This window comes from Armigeres subalbatus, chromosome 2 (genome assembly GCF_024139115.2).
Source record: "Armigeres subalbatus isolate Guangzhou_Male chromosome 2, GZ_Asu_2, whole genome shotgun sequence".
In the NCBI taxonomy this organism is placed as follows: Eukaryota; Metazoa; Arthropoda; class Insecta; order Diptera; family Culicidae; genus Armigeres; species Armigeres subalbatus.
The window spans coordinates 354,166,013-354,179,553 of NC_085140.1; the positions used below are offsets into that span (position 1 = coordinate 354,166,013).

At 35.1% G+C, this 13,541-nt stretch overlaps 1 protein-coding gene across 3 annotated transcripts in view; it reads right to left on the reverse strand.

Moving 5' to 3' along the window:
• Window positions 1-13,541, reverse strand: part of LOC134217095 (uncharacterized) — a 194,273-nt gene that overhangs the window by 98,104 nt on the left and 82,628 nt on the right. The window contains exon 3 of one of the 3 annotated variants that reach the window (XR_009980911.1): window positions 752-1,086. The exons of 1 other annotated variant lie outside the window; for it this stretch is intronic. Coding sequence is in view for 1 of the 2 variants with exons in the window: in XM_062695866.1 (XP_062551850.1) it covers window positions 1,069-1,086 (18 nt within the window). In the remaining variant the exon portion in view is untranslated. Of the gene's footprint in view, window positions 1-751; window positions 1,087-13,541 lie in introns of those variants that run through there. One more of the 3 variants, XM_062695866.1, reaches the window with a different exon arrangement.

Below are 13,541 nucleotides of genomic sequence, written 5' to 3' on the forward strand. Positions count from 1 at the left end.
ATAATGCAATTTTAATTAGTGGCACTTTACAATACAGTGTAAAAATTTACGTTTTGAATTATTGAATGTTGAATTATGAATATCATGCTTCTATATTAATAATATTTTAAAAAAGTACGATTTCGGTTGGATCTGTGTCATTTTTACTGTTTCTTTTTCTTCTTCTCCTTCTTCTTTTTCTTCCATGCATCTATAATCCAACTGAAACTTGGGCTGCTATTCAACTTTTTCCCATTTCCACAGTTTATAATTGAAAGTTTTCTATGCCTGTCACTGCATTGAATATGTATCTCGTGTGGCAAAAACAATGAATACACTATGCTCAGTGAGTCGAGTATGTTTCCCACAAGAAAACATACTGGACCGGACCGAGAATCGAACTCACCATCTCAGAATTAGCAGTCCTAAGCCTTTGCTCGCAAGACTAACTGGGGATCTTTTTAATTCTATTATGTTGAAAAAATGATGAGAAACAAATCAATTTGCACTCCGATTCTTTGTTTTTTATTGTTATTGATATGGCTACGGTACATGTTATAAATTAATTAATAGGAAAATTAAATAATAGGAAAAAAAAACCTTTGTCAAAATACATAAACTAAACCTTGAACCAAAGAAAAGGATGTAAGTAAGATGCGAATGGATTTGAATAAAAAGGACTGTATTTTTTTCAGTGACATATTTTACTTTATATCTTATATAAAGTTTTTGGTTTATAATAATTTATCACTGTTTTTGTACGAGAGAAAATCATCAATGTCAAATAAATTTCAAGTTTTTAAATCAAAACTTAAAAGCATCTGAATTGTATTCAGCATGTATTTCAAAAACTGTTCCAAGAATGATCAATGTAACTGCTCATTTGTAATATCCCAGCATGAATAGAAAACACATGGAGTCAAAATGTGCAATATTGCTAACATAGAGACCGTCATTTTTTAACTAATACACATGGGTGTGTTCCGCGATACCGCTTCGTACTGTTTTTGTCGACTTGTAACAGTTGTAACTATGTCAAAGAGTTTCTTGAAGGTCTTGAAACACTCTTAGAAGATTAAAGCTTTTCGTTTAACATAAGCCAGTTCTCTGAAAATATAGAAATGGGAATAAAATTCTGATTAATTCACTAGAGAAGACAATTGTGGGATATAGAACAAATTGCGATTATTCTTTGAAGAAGAGAATAGTTTAAAGACTACACACCTAAAAATAATCATGTAATTTTAGGTGCTGTGACAACGACATATTCGAGCGTCACTTTTGACGTAAAATTAGGTGATAATTTAATTTTACATCACAACTATATTGACAAAAAAAAATGAAGGATTAGAACGAGGACCTAACATAAGCCCGCTGAGTGAAAGCCAAACACGTTACCACTCAGCTATCTTCATCTCTTGAAAGAGAGGTGATCGAAGTAAAGCATGTTCCACGATTTGCACTGAACAAGTATTTCACTACATCAAGGCATCGACTACCAGAGCGTTAGTTGCGTCGCATCAGGTGCTGTGTTTGGGTTTCATGACATGTAATTTTAAATCATCTAACATTGAAAAATATGCGATTCAGTTTATGTCATGTGGTTTTGTGTCATTTTATTCACATACGTCACCTGTAATATTCATATTTTTTTGGTGTGTAGATTTTTGTTGTAAAAAAACCGATGCGAGTTGTAAAAATAATATGTGTAAGAAAAGTAAAGTGAAGAATTTTATCTCCACCATCTCATACCATGAAAATAACCAACCACTGCTCCAACACCAGCATTTGTTAATAAATATCAATGACTCCGTAAAATTTGATTCTAGGTTGAATAGAATCGATAAACATTCGAAAACGACTGAAAATTTTAAAAAATTGGTATATTTTTTCTTATAACTGCTGTATCTCAGAAACGGTAGCACTCAGAAAAAAATACTGTGTGCTTTTCCATTGGAAATTTAACGTACTTTCTTAAAATCGGGTCGATAAAAACGTAAAAAAATATATATTTCCACCAGATTTGAAAAACCAACTCATTTAAAAAAAATTATAACTTTTTTGTCCATCATTTCTCCATTATGACTTATAGTGCAAAAAAATACATACATTATCTGCTACAACATATAGAAAAATAAAAAATATTGAAAAATTCGTTTTTGAGAAAATCGATTTTTAAGTTTTATTTTTAATATTTGAACAAATTTTTTTCCGCAGTATATATTTTTTTCACATATCCCCAATGATTATCTAAAACTTTGCCGTAGACATCAAAACGATCGGACAAACCGTATGGTATAGGAAATGAAGTATATTTTTGTTATAAAACATAGCGTTCAATAATAGCATATATTTCGCCATAAGCATCCATAAGCTTAATTTTGTAATACTAATCTTGTTTAATACCTTAAAAATGAGTGAGATTCATATGTTAGTAAATTTCAGAATTTGCACACATACGCACACATACATGCACATGAGTGATCTATTAGCGTCTCAAAACATTTCCACTGAAGAAAATCTTGAAATTCCTTGAATTTTTTACGTTTTTGCTTTTCTGAGAATATTGTTTGGTATTTGTTTCAAATACCATACATTTTATTTCATAATTCAAGAGATTTGTGGATAGATTAATACGTAACACGCCTGCGTAACGTATACAAAGCGAAATTAAAGTAAATAGGTCTACAATTATGATTGACGACAATAAATAAATAAATAAATAGAAGGGTCAAAAACATGATTTGACAGAGAATTGCTTAATACCCGAGAAAGACACCATCACCGCTAGGTGGATTATTCTGGTTTTTTTTTCTTTAAATTCCATAATGGGTTACACAATGGAGAGAAATGTTCATAATGCGAATAAATTCAATATCTCGGTTCAGTGTTCCGACCGACAAAACAAAATCTGTGGGAAATCGGGTGAAGGTGGTGATGTTTACGTGGAGATAGTAGCTATCTAGACACAGACCACGTTTCGCAACATTGCAATGCCTCAATTTGTTAGATTTATTCTGAAAATTTTCCGGTTGCAGTGTTTAAAAAATCAGCAAAACAGAACTTAGGTAAACTGCTACTTGAATTCAAAACATGTACCCCTCTCAGAGTGCCCATTCGGAATCAATTTTTAGATTCCCGGGAATTTCCCGATTGGAGGAACTGACATATTATTATATTTAAATAAATCGGATTTAAATGAAAATCATCACATCTGAAACTGAAGAAATTACAATTCACAATAAATTGTCCCAACGACAAGCCTGTCAATTCTACAAATAGACTGTGCTCAAGAAATTCCGTGCACTGACACCAGCAAGACTACCCCTTCTGGGCCACCCTACTGTTATACATTGATGAATTAAAAATTAAGCCATGAGCCATGCTACTTACTCGTATTCTTTATGTTCCACACGAAATCGTCGTCAAATCTGGTCTTAATACGATTTTATGGGCTCTCAAACTTCTGAGGTCGGTGTGGGGCAGTACTAGACCTGTGCGCCGGTCATGTAATCGGCGGCGGCGGCGTGATGGTCACTTTTGCCCCGGCGGCGGCGGCGTGAACCGGCGTGGATGAAAAAATCAATGGCTGAAAAAAATAACTTAAGGCCCAAATTACCGTAATCCAGTCATTGACAAGAAAACAGCCACGTGCTTGTACCACCCCCAGAAAAAAATCCGCCCACTGAGGAGAAAATGCATTCCCCAGCTGAATCGGGGAAGCACTCTTGTTTAAAAACTACATCAACATATAGTGGTGACTTCAATACATCCGTGGGATGCTTCATTTGAATGAATTTCGTAATACTATTTGAAAAAACTGCCTTTTGCAGAAAATATTGCAAAGTTGAAAAAATATTTTTCCAGGAGGGGAAACCGTCGATTTACTCTCACGCTCTCTTGTACTTTGCAGATACTCGAAAATCATCGTTCAGTGTTGCGTGTTGATTTGTTCTATATGTTATGCTTGTTTTCTCGAATATGTACGTAAACATCAAGCAATAATCTATGAAAATGATGCTTTTCATGCTATATATTGCCACTAAATATTAGATGTGAGCCAGAACTGTAAAAACGCAACCATTCATAAGCAACGCAGGTTATTTATTTTTTCATAATTCAAGTGTTGATAATGTAATGTAATGCTAAAATAATAATGTAATGCTAAAACGGCATCACTTTTCATGTACACAGAGAGAAGACCGATCATATGGTCATGTAAACAATCCATTGAATCTGGACGAACATTTGAGAAGGTAGTCAACTGCATCATAATTTTACATTCATGTAAACTGGATGTAGGAAATTGTGTAATTAGGAGAAGGATGCACAACAAATCAATCTCAGATGCATGTTTGAGGTTGTTTATGCGTATCACTATAATCTGTGCGCTGTACAGGTATTGAAAAGGACGTTAATATTTTGTGGAAATATATAGAGTTTGATACCTTTTGAAATGTTCGTGTACTTCGTACAAAATCAGATCTGAGCGAATGAGTAGGCTCTCCGCAAAAAAAAAGAAGCGAACAGCAAGAAAAAGAAGTCGATTTGATGTATGACATTTGAACCTTAACGCGAATTTTTGGATTCACACAGTACGAATAACCCGTATAAAAATCGACTTCAGTTGAAACGACACTGTTGTTTCATAAGGGTGAATGTCGCAAACGTAAGCAATGCCTTTTCCTGCAAATTCCTCAACAACTAGAACCGCTTCCAGCTTATAACCACTTGGAACTGCTGGCACTCCGCGCCTTCTATCGAACGGAAGTTGAAAATACCGCCAGAAGTCTCAAATCTTCCTGAAATCAGCAAAAGAAGTCAATGTTTACGTTTGCGACTTTCGCCCTTATGAAACAACAATGTCGAAAATTGAAATATTATACGGTTTCCGATCATCAAAAAGCACATCCAATAGTCAATTGCTGACGTACCTGATTACAAAATGTTGTTCAAATTAACATAACTGAAAATTAGCACTGGCTGAGTAATACTACTGGTACACGATGACCAACCAAAATGAATATTTTCCCTTAAATTTAGTTAAATATGCCAAAAAAGTTCTTAGTGGAGTTCATGAAAGAATTTTTGGAGGAAACAGTTTTTTTTAATTCTTAATTACTTAGAAAATTTCATTCCTTGAGAATCTAGCATTAGCATTCAGCAATTTATAGGTGGTACAAACATAGCCTTTTGTAAGAGACTATCTTTTAGATGGAAGCAAGGCACTCTCCAACAGGTGAAATCAGCCCTGGCCACGTCCTTGGGCATGCTGAGGAAGAGGAAAGATTTTTAGTTGGACACCTATTTAAGAAAGATTTAGAGAATTCTACTCATAGGTGCCACGGGACCGAGCTCGTCATGGTAGAACCCTATGAAAATTTCTGCGGAAAATCATGTAGGTATTCTAGGTAAAATCCATTCAAGTTCTCTATGGGAAATTCATTTAGTAAAATCATATAATACTCCTGCTGGAATTCATTTGGAAATTTATTAAGGAATGAAATAGTTTTAAAATTCCTGAATAACTTAGGGAACGAAAAAAATTCCGAAGAAAAATCAGAAGGAACCTTTCACAAAAATTTTGGAAAAATCCCTACAGGCATTTAAAAAAAAAATCCTAAAAGAATTTCCGAATGCATTCCAAAGGCAATTTTTGAAGGTATTTTCAAAGAAATTTCCAAAGGTATTTTCGAAAAAAAATTCTAAAGGGGTTTTGAATGAATTCCTGAAGTCCCCGAAAAAAAAAACACAAGAAATGGAGAATGTTGTAAAAAAATCCAGAGGGCAATGGCCAAAAAATTTTTCCTGGAGTTATCAAAAATACTGGAATTTTCTAAGGTAGTTAGTTCTAAGGTAGTTCTGAAGGAATTCCTATGGAGATTTCTGGAAAATTTGTCAAGTAGCTTGCTAAGGAATTTCTAAGAAATTTCCGAAGTAATTTCTAAAAAAAAATCCGAAAGAATTCCTAAAAGAATCTTCCGAAGGAATTCCCAAATTAATTTCCAAAAAAAAAAAAATCTTAGCAAATTGTCAATGCCTAAAGAAATTTCCAAAGGAATCCGTTAATGAATTTCAGAAGGATTTTTTAGAGAATTTTCGGAGGAATTCTAAAACAATGTTCGAAGGAACTTCAAAAACATTTTCTGTGGATATTTCAAAAGAAATGTGTGAAGGATTTTTGGAAGGGAATTACTGAAAAAAAATCTAGAGGATTCTACAATGCAATTACTGAAGGAACTCCAAAGAAATTTAATAAAAAATCCTGGAGGAAGTTCTTACTTAAAGGATTCCTGAGGGAAGTTCTGGAATATTTCTTAGAAACCCTTCAAATTTTTGGAGAAATATCCTGAAAAATTTCAACATTTATTTAATTTCTAGATTTAAATCCTTAAAAAAAATCGGCAGATTTTCCAAAGAACTCCCTGGGGGAATTTCTGAACGACGTCTTGACGGAATGTCCAACGGAATGCTCGAAAAAATCTAAGATTGTCGGAGTTGCTTAAAGTTGCTTGGAATTCTGAAGGAATTTTTTGAAGAATACCTGAACGATTTTTCCAAGGTTTTCCTTTCCTTCCTGAAGGAATATGTAGAGGAAATTCCGAAAGACTTTCTGGAATTCGATACCGGAGGAGTTTTATAGAAGTCCTTAAGGCAATTTCCGAGGAAATTACCGAATGAAAATCCAAAGGAATTTCTGGAGGAAATTGCGAATAGATTACTGAAAAAACCCGAAGGAATTCCTGAAGAACTCTAGGAATTACTTCAGAAATACCAGTAGGCATTTCCTCTGAAAACGTATTAGGATTTTTTTCGTAAATGCCTTTGAGATTTTTTCTTGATTAATGACTTGTGAGGGAAGTCAGATTTTTGTGTTTCGGAAAAGATGTTCAATTTTTATACACAGAGTTCAGTTTGCCATTTAAGGTGTTTTTTTTATGATAAATTGTGAAAAAAGATTCGGCTGTTGGAAGGACTTGAACTCACACTTTTCTATTGAGTACATGGATGTATTACCAATACCAATCCATAAACAGCTAATAACAATGGGATATCAGTCAATTCCCTGTATCCATCGAATCGACTTTGGTAACATAACATTTCACACCTTTTCTCTCTACCCATCAACAAGCCTTCGAGATTTCCTGGAGAAATTCTTTCAGATTTTTTTTATGGATTCCTCTGGAATTTCCTCTAGGAAGAGAAATACCTACAAAAACTCATTTAGCAGTTCTTTCTGGAATTATTTTCGAAAATCCTTTTAGAATATTTTTAGAAAATGCCTTCAAAAATTCATTTGGAAATTCCTGCACCCTTCAAAACCCGTCATGAATTTCTTCAAAAACTCCTTCAAAAATTTGCTTGAGTACTCCTCCAGATTTTTTTTCCCTAAATAATTTTAAAATTGCGTCCATTACTAATCAAATTTTTGAAAGAATTACTAAAATAAACACTAAACACAGAATTTCTACGAGACGAGCCAGCCTTGGGCTGAAAGTCTCGCTAATAAAGACATAAAAAAAACTAAACGAAGAAAAATCAGAATGTATTACTGAAAGATTTTCAGAAAGAATTCATGAAGGCATTTTTGAAGGAATTCCTGCAAAAAGTTCTGAAAGAATTCCCGGAGAATGTTTCCAAGGAATTGCTAGAAGAAGTTCTGAAGAATTCCTTTAGGGAAATTTCGAAGAAATTCCTAATGCTATATTTTGAATATTTTTTTAAGGAATTCATGGAATAATTGCCAATGAAATTCCAAAACGAGAACTTTCCGAAGGGGTTCTCATATAAATTTCCAAAAGTATTGCTTTAAAAAATGAAGGATTTCCTAAGCAATTTTTGAAGAAACTCCTAACTCCTTAAGGAGTCTCCGAAGGAATTCCCAACAGAATTTTCGTAGGAATTCCTGCAACTATTTTCGTATGCGTTCCTTAAAAAAATACCACAGCAAACATATTTTGCGAGTCATATACAAGTTTAGGTGCCCGACAGAATGGGGCTTTGACTTAGACGAATTCCAAAAACCAGTTCAACAATTTATGTACAGTCAAACCTCCATGAGTCGATGTTCGATGACTCGATATCGACTCATGGAAGCAAATTATGCCATATTAAATAATATTTTCTGGGTTACTGTGATCGTCCCTTGAAACAGCTTTCCGAAGAAATTCCTTTCCACATCTCGATATTTCCATGAGTCGATGGTCCCTTCAATATCGACTCATGGAGGTTTGACTGTATTATTTTACTAGATAAAGCCTCATTCGAACTTTCAATCTAATCAACCAACTAATTGATTAACCAAGATATTATATGTCACTACATCGACTTAAAGACACCATCACTTTTGGTAGATTTGAAATTGAATTCTGACGAGTTCCACCTTAACATCATTTTTGAATTGTCATAAGACGAGTTTAGTACTATTCTAATTAATTCCATCACGTTGTATTGCTTTAGAGATACGTATTTTGACGTCAACTGTTAGGCCATCTTCAGTGTCTCGTTATCGACTCGACCAAAGTTAATTGATATTTTTTATTGCTATTGGTCATCCAAAACTATAGACTATTTAAACGAAGATCAATACGATGAACACATGCGCGTTTTAACCTATCCACTGGCGCATAACCTATCCACACCCCGCATGGTTTCAAAATCATGTTTTTGCGGGTGCATTTAGAAAATCAAATGTCTGTACAATAAAACGATAAATTAGATAACTGTCATCGGAAATCAGTAGCAGCTGTTCTTCAGATTGCGCTGGTGAAAACTGGTTGAACTGGTGGTTTTCATTGATAAAAACGACATTTTACTTCACGTGGGCGTCCTACCCCCAGTTCTCCTACCCATTAACACATGGACCGGGACCTACGGTTTTACTTCCTATCAGAGGAAAGGCGTAACCATACATTTTTCGTTTAAGAAAATGCCAACGGGCGACTGAAATTGAACCCAATGTAAATAATGTAAATAAATAATTTTGTTACTTTAAAACTGTTGAGAGACCATTTTAAACACCAAACAGACCATTTCAAACGCAACAAACATGCAAGCATACTTAAAAATAAAGTGCAAAAAAAACATAACTGCGGAATTGTGTTTTTCAATAAATAGTGACATTTTGTCGCAAATGATATTCCAAACTTCTTTGTAATTATTATGGAGTGAAAAAGTTTGACAAAAATGTTAGTCCAATATTTCGAAATTAGTTTTCATTTTCTTTTCATCCCTATGCGTAAATCCCTTGTATTGCAAACGATTCTGATACAATTGACACAATTTATTTGTACAATTACTTCCGTGTCTCTATTATACAGTTGAAGGAAAAACCTCATAAATAAAAATGAATATTTTTTTCCAAGCTTCATTTACTCTAATTGTAAAATATCGTTCCCATTCCTTCGGTACGAAGTAATCCTCAAATATAGAACACCCACAATTAAACAACATTTAACGAAAGAAATTCCTTTTTATGAGGGAAGCTCGAGTACTTGGCCGGTTGGCTACACAGCTATATAAGATAATTTTCACTCAGGTTTTATTATTTCGAAGACATATAACTAAAGCAGTAGTGGCAATACATTATAATCGAGACAATATTTTCCCATTACCATCCGAAAGGTATCATATGAATAAATTGAGAAAACATTATTTCTTCCGCTAAACTTCCATATGAAAAAAATGTACATTTCGTTGGTTTTCACGGACAGTTTTCTTAGAAACGAATTTGAGAATCAAAAATTTAAGAATCATGTCTTATTTATATGGCATTGTATAGTAGGAACTTTGTAAGGTGCTCCATAATTGTGAGAGGGGCGTACGATCCATCATTTGCAAATATCCAATCAACACCCAATATTCAACCAAATCTATCCGACGTTCGAATCAAATCGAAATTGATGAATACTACGCATACGCACATAAACACCTCTCGGATTTCTTTTGAAGTGTTGCCTACACTCGGTGGAGCAGTCGCCATTGTTCGGGTTTCCCCGGAAATTTTCGCAACATTCATTCACCGCTAAAAATATAGCCGGTCGGCGGGTTGTGGGCCGGGGCACCGAACAGCAGCAGCGGTGATCCAATCATAAACATATTTCGACCATTAGTCCTGCTGTGCTGAACCCTCACCGGGGCCCGGCTGGATAGCTTCCCTTTGCAACCAATCTCCGAGACCGCGCCGCGAGAGGGTGTTATTGCTATTACTTTCCATTTATTTGACTGTGTTACAAAACAGTCACGGGGCGACGTATACAACACGATGACGGTCGTCCGTCGTCGCCATGGTCATCTGTCAGTGCTGATCAGGATTTGCTGATGGGTTTTCGCAGCGGCTGTCTGCGCACTAATGTCGTGCAGTTTTCCCGAAGTGAACCATGAAAACCACCTGCTGCTAACCGTCTCGGATCTCGCATTAGCAACAAAATGGATTTGTGCTCGGGGTAGTGCAAATCAGAATGGTTCATACGATTAATTGTGCCTTGAATTTAAGGAAAATTGAATTTCATATAATTCAATGAACTGTCATACCTGTCAGATTATGGAGGGCCATGGTAAAAACAGACTTTGTCATTTTATATTTTAATAAAATTCATGTTCAACTCGACTGAGGTTCCCCTTAGATTTTAATTATAACAACAGAGGATATCTAATGTAATTGCATTTGTGGGGGGATACATTTAACGATCCGTGTAATCATAAACGAGTGTATCGAGTAAAAGCTTTTTCCCTAATTTCCTCTCGTACCTGCTGTGCTGGCTGGGTGGGATTGCTTCCAAATGATAACGTCAACACGACGTCTCCTCTTATAGTTATTCATCGACGACGAGGGCAGCTTCTGAAATTACATGCGACGACGATGACGACGACGAAGACGACGTTCCAGATAAAGGCAATTCATTCAGCCTTGGTTCAGACCTCAGCACAGCAAGATGCAACATGGAATCGAAATTTAGTTCTCCCCGGGCAATCCCCTGCTTTGCCACACAACTAACGAAACCAACGAGTTTCATTTCGTCCCAGGAGAAAGCACCAGAGTGAAGGTGGTGTCGTTTTTCTTGCAGTCTTCCACCACACAGCCCGCAGTTCGTCGTAGTCTTCGGTTGTCGTGATAATGTGTATTCGGAAGCAGCTTAGCCCCTGCACTCAAGGCTTTTCTTCATCTTGAGAAATTTTCTTTGGTGATACTGAGAAATGCTATTTGCTTTTTCCTTGTTCCGGTGCGACAGACCCGGGGAGGAAGTGACACGGGGCACCACCACAGATTGCTTGGCTTTCCATTCCCAGGGTGCAATATGCTACGATCTGATCTAATTGGGTAGGAGCAGATGAAAGAAAGTGGAACACCGAAACTAGGAAGCACCAGAAGCGGGTAGTTGATTAAGAAGGGGTTGTGCTTAGTTAGGTTTCAAGTAGATGAAGTAATGGAAGGATCAACTATTGCTTAGAATATTGTGAACGATAAAATAAATCAGCTTATATTAATGTGGTATGAAATCGCTTCAATTTCGACTGAAGGAGAAGGTTAGTTGAAATGTGGAAAGCTACTGTCAAGAACCACATTTTCCATAGTTGATGATACGATTGTTGAACGAAATACAATTTGGTGAGGTGGTTGATTGCGATATCAGTATAGTCCACATCAGGAATAAAATTTTGGGTAAATCAGTGAGAAAATATAGAGGTCAATGGTTCATAGATCGATGGGGTTAAGAGTAACAAGCGATAACGAATTAAAGCAGCATTGTACTTGACTCAGAAAGGTCTTCAGATCATTATAGTGTGATTATTTTCTCAAAGTTCCAAACAAAACGTTTTTAGATGGATTATCGTACTAGAAAGTCCAGTTCTTGACATTATTCCCAGTCCAGTAATATTGAACAAAATAAAGCTTGATATGAATTTCATTTTACAGCAAACGATACGTTGTTGAAAAATAAGTTTACACGTGGATTTAAATCGAATTGTGTTTCTGATGGCTATGGCGATAGCTAATATAATGTACATATATATATATTTATTGTAATTCATGAACAAGTTTACAATTTTTATTTGTTTATATATTTATATGAAGCCTTTCGAAACAATAGAAATTAGCATTTCACTTATTCACAACATGGACTCACACTTTAGCGTCACTTCACAACAGAAAAAATAAAAGAGTAGCCATCGGGCAAGTCAGTACAATACGGGTTTTAGTCGTCGCGAAAATGAAAAAAATATCTATTTGGTGTTTATAGACCTCTTCATGTTTTCAAAAAGTTTCAAAAATTCAACCGGTCAGCCCAGAATCACAATTCTAATTTTTAATTATTTTAGAGTGTCTTAGGGGAAATGCTACAAGGTTAAAAGACTATTATTCTTCCATTTACTTCCACTATTAACTTTTTTATGTATCAACAAGCAGATACGTATTTCGTTTCCTACTTGGAAACTTCTTCAGTCGATAACAAACACTGAAGAAAGTAGGAAACGAAATACGTATCTGCTTGTTGATACATAAAAAAGTTAATAGTGGAAGTAAATGGAAGAATAATAGTCTTTTAACCACAATTCTAATGCTAAAATAAGCCTCCTGGAGTAATTCTCGCTGAAACCGGGCCACTATTTGCACGAGGTTCTTAAAAATGCCTAAATTTATATTCTTTCGAAAGCTTTCGGCGAGTATATTAAGGATCCGAGTTAAATTTACCAGAAATATGAACCCCTCTTAAGTTATACACGAAATCATTTTTATGGACCCCTCGATTTTTGTCAATTCTTGACTCACCAAAACTGTCATAGCTCCAACATTTCTCAACCGATCATAGAGATCAGCATATCGTTGGAAAGAGGAAGAGTGTATCCTCAATTTGCAATAATAAAAATACAAGCAGCCATATTGAATTTGGCCGCCATCTTGGATTTCTTTTTAAAAAACAATTTTCCGCCAAGTTCGCAACCACCGATTTTGAATATTAATACATCGATGAAAAGCTTAGTTTATATTGTGCATTGTGTATGAAAATCTCAGGTGTATGTTTTTTCTATCAAAAGTTATGTACGATTTACCAAATCAAAAATTCTTGAATTATTTAATACAATAACTTGAATACGGCTCCGTTATGCTCAAAACTTTTGAGCCCATCAAATAAAATACTGTTGTAGATATGCTTTTGATTTTTGAAACATATTTGGCTTAGAATAGTGTATGAAATCAAGGAACTAACGTCGTATTACCATATTAACCATAAAAATAATGTTCGTTGGTCAGATGGCCCTTCAAAAAATAATTTGGGAAATCGTACATAACTTTTGATAGAAAAAACATACACCTGAGATTTTCAGACACAATGCACAATATAAGCTAAGCTTTCCATCGATGTATTAATATTCAAAATCGGTGGTTGCGAACGTGGCGGAAAATTAGTTTTTAAAAAGAAATCCAAGATGGCGGCCAAATTCAATATGGCTGCTTGAATTTTTATTAATGCAAATTGAGGATACACTCTTCCTCTTTCCAACGATATGCTGATCTCTATGATCGGTTGAGAAATGTTGGAGTTATGATAGTTTTGGTG